This window comes from Vicia villosa, unplaced genomic scaffold (genome assembly GCF_029867415.1).
Source record: "Vicia villosa cultivar HV-30 ecotype Madison, WI unplaced genomic scaffold, Vvil1.0 ctg.000273F_1_1_1, whole genome shotgun sequence".
Classification (NCBI taxonomy): domain Eukaryota; kingdom Viridiplantae; phylum Streptophyta; class Magnoliopsida; order Fabales; family Fabaceae; genus Vicia; species Vicia villosa.
In genome coordinates, this window is record NW_026705113.1 from 44,062 (window position 1) to 52,632 (window position 8,571).

The 8,571-nt window shown below is 35.3% G+C and overlaps 1 protein-coding gene across 1 annotated transcript; it reads right to left on the reverse strand.

Annotated features, from left to right (window-relative positions):
* Positions 1-2,920: 2,920 nt before the first annotated feature.
* On the reverse strand, positions 2,921-7,505 carry LOC131626153 (vegetative incompatibility protein HET-E-1-like). Its single transcript, XM_058896981.1, has 8 exons — positions 7,246-7,505; positions 5,686-6,956; positions 5,498-5,588; positions 5,226-5,383; positions 5,081-5,132; positions 4,854-4,933; positions 4,664-4,757; positions 2,921-4,551 (listed from the first exon to the last, which is right to left on the reverse strand). Exons 2-8 carry the CDS (start codon positions 6,832-6,834, stop codon positions 4,013-4,015), a joined length of 2,163 nt encoding a protein of 720 aa, XP_058752964.1. The 5' UTR covers positions 6,835-6,956; positions 7,246-7,505; the 3' UTR covers positions 2,921-4,012.
* Positions 7,506-8,571: the final 1,066 nt, after the last annotated feature.

An 8,571-nucleotide genomic window follows, 5' to 3' on the forward strand; every position in this document is an offset into this window, starting at 1 on the left:
CTGCTTGAAACCACAAGAACATCAGATGATTCGAAATCATCTTGAACAATGGCAGCGTTGCCATTATCCTTACCTCCATGATATTTCAGGCGTTCAGGGCACACCTTTCTTGTGTGACCCTCCTTTTTACAATGGTAGCATCGAATGCCAGATGCTTCGCCACTGTAAGACTTCGACTGGCTTTTGTCTTTCTTCTTGTCGAACTTACCATCCTTTCGTAAGAGTTTTCCTTTAACGGCCAAACCTTCGCCAACAGTCGGAGGTTTATGCTCCTTTCGTTCATTCAAGTCCTTAGAGTACAAGGCTGATTGAACTTCTTCAAACGTCAGGGACTCCCTTCCATACAAGAGAGTTTCTTTGAAGTGAGCATGTGATCTAGGCAAAGAACACAATAGTAACAGCGCTTGATCTTCATCATCGATCTTCACATCAATATTTTCAAGATCAAGAATCAGCTTGTTGAACATATCCAACTGCTCAGCCAATACTTTGTCTTCAATCATCTTGAATGAATACAAAGCTTGCTTCAGGTAGAGTCGATTTACCAGCGATTTGGTCATATACAAACTTTCAAGTTTCACCCATAACCCTGATGCCGTCGTCTCCTTTGATACCTGTCGGAGAACCTTATCACCAAGGCTCAACAAAATTGCGCTGTGTGCTTTCTCGATCATAGTTGTCTTCTCCGCTGCCGTTAATGCAGCATTCATGGCTGCCTCTCCCTTCAACGCTTCCAAACAACCCTGCTGAACCAGTAGGGCTTTCATCTTCAAGCGCCACAGACCGAAATCATTCACTCCGGTGAATTTTTCAATCTCATACTTTGTTGACGGCATCTTCTCCACGCTCACCGCACCAATTTGTTGTGAAAAACGATACCAATAACAAAGTATAATAGGGAATTATAGGGGAGAAGAAGAACACAATAATTGGTTATAACCGTTATTCTTTTACTTTCTCTTAAAAAAAGATTACAAGTTTACAAGAATAACAAATAACCTCTCTCACCCTAAATTAGGATTTGCAGCTTAGCAATGATGAGAGACTAGTATGCTATTTATAATAAAACCTAACATACTAACTAATGGGCTTTTTCCACAAGGCCCATTACACAAGTCAACTTAATAAACAAGCTAACTTAACAAATTAGGGTTTAAACACTAAAACCTAATTTAACATGCTAACAACCCTAGCATCTTCGACACAAGCATGTGAACAACCTTCGACTTCATGCTTAACCCTGTCGAACCAAGAAGCTACCCTTCGGCCATACTAGAGTTCGATCCAAAATCTCACATATTGTATTTCTTTATTGTTTTATACTATGGATCTATTGGACAATCTATGGAGCTCAGGAAGTGTCAATGAACCTTTAGGTAATTAGGATATCAGTCACATCTCTTATATATAACATTTTATCCATTTCTAATCGATATAAGACTTAGTCACTCACACTTGAATCTCAACAATATCTCACACAAGTGTGAGACATTCACATCATTAGCCTTGATCCATCTGTGGAGGAGTTCGGAGAGAGACACAAATTTTAATGAGTTAAATATTCAGAATCCAAGAGACTTTGATACCACATATTCACTCAAAATTTTTAGATAACAAGGGTATGAGTCACCTCTTTTATTTACTCAACATTTCGTCAATTTCTGGTCAATATGAGACTTAACCACTCACACTTGAATCCCAATAAAATTTAACATATTAAAACCGTGTAGTGTGGTATAATATGACATTCAACTTTCATCTCTAAGTTAGAAACACATTTTTTTTCCAAACTTACATCACATATACCCTATCTTACTTCTATTTAAGGGACATCCATACACTTTTATTATTAGAGTTTGACCTAACTCATCCTTACAAAACCGGTTAGTAAGGTGAGGAGTGTCCCTCTATATATATTCTTTGAAAGCTCTATCTCTAGCCAATGTGGGACTTTAGGATCTTCCTAATACACCCCCTCACGCCCAACACTCTTTTTGGGCTTGGTGCGTGAATATTAACGGTGGGCGGCCCATGGTCCGATCGATAGGCTCTGATACCATATTAGAGTTTGACCTAACTCATCCTTACAAAACCGGTTAGTAAGGTGAGGAGTGTCCCTCTATATATATTCTTTGAAAGCTCTATCTCTAGCCAATGTGCGACTTTAGGATCTTCCTAATATTTATCAACCTCTTTTTAACTCCTCCTTCAACTCTTCGAATAATACTATATCATCTATAAAAAACAATGCATTGTAGTACTAACTCTTGAATGTGTTCTATAAACACATCCAAAACAAATAAAAAAAGAATTATGGTTAAAACTTGATGCAATCTTGTTGATATAAAAAAATCGTCAAACTATCAACATTATGTCCTCGCTCTAATCAAGTCCTTCTTATAGGTATCAAATACCCACATAAAGTATTTCATATTAAAAGTTTAAATTTCTAAATGTATAAACAAATTTTTACATACACCACATTCGCACTGTACTTGTTACCATGTTAATGCTCTTTTTTTAGACATAAATGTTACTTCTTAACTATGAATTAAAAAAAAAAAACACTATCCATCTCTCATAAACTTATTTTTCCATAGAAAATTTTGTACTGGCCATTGGTTAAAGTAAAGGGTTCAACTTATTTTGACTTCTTTATCTAAAAATTAGGCCAACCATTTCTTAAAAAAGAATCCTCATTTTAGTTTAAAATTTATTTTGAATTTCAACCTAAATTCACACATTGAATAGTTGGTAGGCAATATTTCCATCACCATTCTGTCTCCAAGTTCATGAATCCCTATTTGGTTAAACAGATGAACTAGCACTATAGTCTATTTTATTTTATCTTTCCTAATCACAATCTTAGAAACTATTTAGTTTCTTAGATTGCTTTCTAAGTTCATGAATCCCTCATTATGTTAAAAAATGATCTGGAAAGATACATTTTCTTAATCTCCAACCCAAGATACTATAGCACATGGTTGAATAATCATGTACCTCCAATTATTAGCAATCAAAATAAGAATTAATGTAGTTTTATTTTCTTGGTAACTAAAAAAAGCTATCATTATCATACAAAGAAACTTCTATTTCCCTCAACCAAAAGCCAAGCAAATAAAATACTATTACTTACACGGACAAATTACAAATTTACATTAAATTAGTAAGAACCAATATAGTTGTAGCTCAACTAATCAAAAGTGATGTTGGCCTAAAATTGAGACCATGTACATGTACAGAATATTTTTTGTTAGTGATAATAACATTTGGCAGAGAACTACACAAGTTGCCAAAGATTTCGAGCCACTAAACAAATCATAATCACATTGTTTGTGGAGTATCATTGGAGCAAGCAATAGGAAGCTAAAAGCACACCTATTCAAAGCAAAAATGACCCTTTTGTACAAATGACCAAAGAATCACATGAATGGCAAAATTGGCAGACAAAGAGATTCACCCTTTAGCATTTTGATTGATCAAGAGTGAACTTGAGCCACCAACCAACTCTTGAAATCTCAACCTTTCACCTTAGCAACCAAAAGGGTGTTCAAAGGTCCCACAACATATCAAAATTTTCTTCTTTAAGGGCCCTTCCAGGTTTTTCAACACATGACTTTGCATCTCTTTTAGGGGCCAGCAGATTCTTAGTGTACCAAAAGCCAATTAAGACTTTAAGATCAAGACAATTTCAAACTTGGCCATTTGTTAAGCAGAATAGTGTCACCACTAGTCATTAATCTCAATAGTCTTGATGTTCCTGCACATGGTTTTGACCTCAAACTGCTTTGTTACCTGACGCTGCCCGATTTGACATCACTCTCAAGCCTCCAAAAACTTTGGATCTGGATTCCCCTCACTTCAAACATCGTGCAGTTACACTAAATTAGTTTTAAACAATCTCGGCCAATGATTTGAAGATCTTTAACTGCGCCACATAGTTACAGCAGGCGTCCAACAAAATAATGAATCTTGATACTTTTTCCCAACCTAGGAAAAGTCACACTTCATTTCAAACCGGTACAGGTAGCCCGTAATTTTGGAATGATTTTATCCTCCCGTCCCAGCCTGCAGTCACGATAACCATGCCCCACGCGTGAGCGCGGTTGGTGCTCTTGCAAGAAGATTTCAAGAACTTGTATTCGGAGTTGTGCATAAATGATGTTTTTTTAGCCTTGGAGCTTGAAACAGGAAGCTTCTCCTCGGGCCAGGTAGCAGATCCCTTCGGAAAAGACTCCAAGAAATATTCTTGGCCTAAAGAGAAAGATGCGGGAGGAGTGGAGTGTAATTGTATAGCAGCTCGAGGTGATTTTTTATCCGAGACATTCAACTGTTCATTTTCAGTAATTTGAGGTTTCAAACCATGCCAAGGTACTGCAACGGATGCATTTGAGGAAAACCGCTCACAAGACCTGATTTTCTTAGATTTCGTGGCATTAGACTCTTCCTGATCAATGTTCCATAGATACACATTTGAGTCCTCGCATGCGGATAGAATATGTTTCCCGTCTGAAGTAAAGGATGCACACATTGGACTCCCTGTGTTGAGGCCTGAAAATAAAATGTATAAGGAATCTTAGTGACAGAACATATAATGAAACAAAATTCAAATTAGAGGCTACTGAATCAATAACAAATATGTAGGGATTCAAAGGGAACATACTTTTGTATTTACAAATCACATTAAGCCCATCAAGGATTCTAACTTGTGAATCAGCACAGGTAACCATAACTTTGTTTGAATCTTGTGGAAGAAACTGAAATAAATAACATATCATCAGTTCACCGAGACATTGTGAAAATATAGATAATCACAAAAATGTTACTAAACACAAGAAGCAAAAGAAAAATACCTTAAAGCCTAATATCCCTCTTCCAGGAAGTTTCTTTTTACCAATTAAGCATAGTTGAGAATCTAACTGCAAGTGATTATCTGGTTCAACCAAAAACGAAAAAAGAGGTGAGTTAAGGACCTTGCATGAGCCTTAAATGATGTAGTTAAATGAGTAAGACAATCACAACATTTAAATATAAATCAATTAACGTTTTGAGGTATACTGAATCTTGTTAAAGATCATACCTGATATTTTATAAAACCGACAATTTCCTGCCAAAGAACCAACAATCCCTCCCTGTTATACATCATATTACTCAAATGAAATCATTTCCTTTATAGCAATAACATATGTTCAATTTAAATTGAAATTGTTTTTTTAAAATAATACCTGTCCATCGGGCCGATAACATACTGCAGTCACTATATCTAAGACATCAGTCCAATCAACAACCTGACAATCAGGAATTGCCCATATGCGCACTTTCCCGTCTATGGATCCGCTAATGAAATAATCTTCATCAACAGGATTGAATTGTATACATGTCACTGTACAACACCATCAAATACAAGCAAATTGTTAGACAAGATGTTGTGATCAAACAAATTATGATAAAAATTGAAGAAGCCTGAAAATCGGAATAGAAATGTAACAAGACGCACCATAATTACTGTGTGAAAACACTTTCAAGCAATGCTCATGATTCACTTTCCATAGTCGGACAGTTTTATCAACTGACGATGAGAGAAGATACTACATTCAAATGGAAGATGAAGAACCGATTAATTTCCCATTAGCTTTGTCTATATCATTAGATTAAATAACTTAATGGTTAACAACATTTACTCACATTCTTTTTTGACCAAGATAGATCCAAAACTTCACTTGTATGACCACGGAACTCGTGCAATGGTTTTTCCAGCAACCGGAAGATCTTAGGCGGGAAAACGACACAAGCGGAATCTGATGTTTTTCTCAGGCTCTTCAGTTGGCTAAGTTTTTCCTTATCCATAAACAATGGTGTCAATTGAGAGAGATTATTCACCGTAAAGTAAATGCATGAAGGGTCAATTTCTGGAATGTGAATTTCATTACATCTATCCTCCTCAACTACTTGCCACACACGAACTACACAATCTTCTCCCCCAGTGGCTAGATACTGTCCATCGGGGCTGAATTTCATTGTCAAAATTGAACCTTCGTGCGCTTGGATATCTTGCCTCAAGTAAAGCGATGAAAGCTCCTTGGTTTTTTTCTTACTTTGACGGACCTTTACTTTCTGAAGCCTACACCCTGAGACTGACATTCTCCCTTCTCCTCTCCCATTATAATCATCACCTTCCCCTTGCGTATCAACCATGCACGTCATCGATCTCAATCTTCTTAACCAACCCCTTTTCACCCTATTTAAGATTCCAGTAACCGCATCACCGTCTGAATCATCAAAATCTCTACCTACCAATCCTTGAGAAGGAGACACCCCCGAAATATTAACATTGACGGAATCCTCAGATTTCCTAGCAACCACCAAATGATCTGAATCATCATTCACCTTCACATGCTTCTTTTGTTCCTCCTTTTTATCGACATTAGTCCCTACTCCTTTCTCCAAACTTTCATCTTGACATGGCAAGTTATTATTATCCCCTAAACCTAACTCCTCTGAAAAACTCACACTAGAGCAACAAGACATCAACAACCGACTCGAACTAAATTCCTCTTCACAACCACTACTTCCTCTTTCTCTATCTATAATCTCTTCCTTCTCAACCTCTAATGAATTTTCAACAACAATTCCATCTAAACTCATTCCCATGCTCTTCATAAACTCCCCCTTTCGCTCTCTCACACTCTTCGGACTCCGAATCCACACTCCATAATCAAAATCAACAGACACACTTTTATCATTATCATCATCAGAATTCGCATACCCAATTGACACAACATCCTCTTGAGCATCAAAAAACTGACAATCCTCATCTCCACTGAAACTACCCATAATTATCAAAGTTCAACCCATGAAAATTGAAAAACCCCTTCAGGGAAACAACAACAGTTCAACCACTGGGAACAAGTCAAAATCCAATTTTTCTCTTCAAACGAAGCCACCCAGATCATAAACTATACATAATAATAAAAAAAACAGCACAGAAACCAATATCAGCATAAAACAAATATAAACATTATAGTACCAATTTAAACCAAACTAAACCACACAACAAACAGAATAAAACAATTCAGTTAAACAATTAGTAAACAGAAACCAAGAAATTCAATCCAATCCACATAGATCCCAATCCAAACATAAAAACCATAAAACCAAGTCCTATAAAATAAACAAACATTGAAGGATAAAAATAGAAACGAAACGGTGAAAAGAAGATAGAAATGAGGAAGTGTGGTTACTTACACGTTGCAGAACATGGTAGTTTGGAAGAGAAGAGGAATAAAAAATGGGAAGGAGTATGAAGAAGAAAAGGAGAATAGAAAGAGGACATGTGTAGTGTGTGTATATATGGGTGCGTGTGAATATACTGTTACAGTGTAGAGAGAGAGAGAGGTGGAAGATGAAAATTCGTTGGTTTTTAATGGAAGAAACGAGAAAAGTTTGGTAATAAAACAAGAGTAAAAAGGAAATACTAAAAGGTTTGTGTCTGTTTGGAGAGCAATGTGTCTGTGTGGGTGCAGTGTAGGGATGTTACGTGTGCGTGCATTTTATAGTCAATAACTCAACATAGAATAGTTGATTGAGATGAAATATAAAAAATAATAAAAAATAATAATAAAGATTTCATTCTTATTCTAAAATAATAAATCATTTAAAACAAAAAGATATTGAAAATGAGACCGTTAATATGGGACGGTGGGAGAAATTTACAATTTTTCTTAGGAAATATAATAGTGTGCAAAATTAACCTATAATAGTGACACATCTCGCCTAAGTCTATATGTTAGTACTCCATCCGTCCCAAATTATAAGAGAAATTCACTTTTTAGATTCATTGAATAATTAATGTATTTGGTCTATATATAGACCAGATACATTAATTATTCAATGAATCAAAAAAGTGAATTTCTCTTATAATTTGGGACAGAGAGAGTATTATTGAAAGAGAAAAATAAAAATTCTCATAATTGATTAAAATCTTTGTTAGAATTACTAGACAAATTTCACTTTTTAGGTTGTTAGATGCAAATTATTTTTGTGTTGAATTAAGTTTATAAACGGACACTCGTTAATAGACAGTGAAATTGGTCCTCTTGAATTAGTTGATTGCAAAGTTGAATACCATGATTTAAAAAAAAAATGAACTTGGTATCTATCTCATTAAAATCCTTGCTAAATATTTCAAAAGGATAAATATGGTTGAGGGAAAAAGAATACATAACTAACCATAAAAGAAACAACAAGGAAAAAAAAGATAATTTGACAAAGAGCAATGTCAACATAATCTTAATTCAACAAATCCTAATATATTTCAATTAGAATGCAAATCGGGGCATAAGCTAACAAAAGCGCCATATTATGTTAAAAGTCAATAGAGAATTGTTGTGATATAATTCAAGTTGTGTAGTCAAAGTCCAAGGTAATTAGGGTTTGTTATTTAGTATACAAGTTAGTTGTATATAAATAGACATCATGTAATTCAGTTGTTAACATTCAATAATATCAATCTTTATTCTTTATTCTCTCTCCCTCCTCACTAAAAGTGCATCACGTACTAACAAATTGGTA

Excerpts from the sequence above, each read along its gene's own strand:
- LOC131626153 (XM_058896981.1), bottom strand. The coding sequence starts at position 6,834 with ATGGGTAGTTTCAGTGGAGATGAGGATTGTCAGTTTTTTGATGCTCAA. Across the intron at positions 4,934-5,080 it reads TCGGTTTTATAAAATATCAG|ATAATCACTTGCAGTTAGAT; the intron begins GTATGATCTTTA and ends TGGTTGAACCAG. Across the intron at positions 4,758-4,853 it reads GAGGGATATTAGGCTTTAAG|TTTCTTCCACAAGATTCAAA; the intron begins GTATTTTTCTTT and ends TATTTATTTCAG.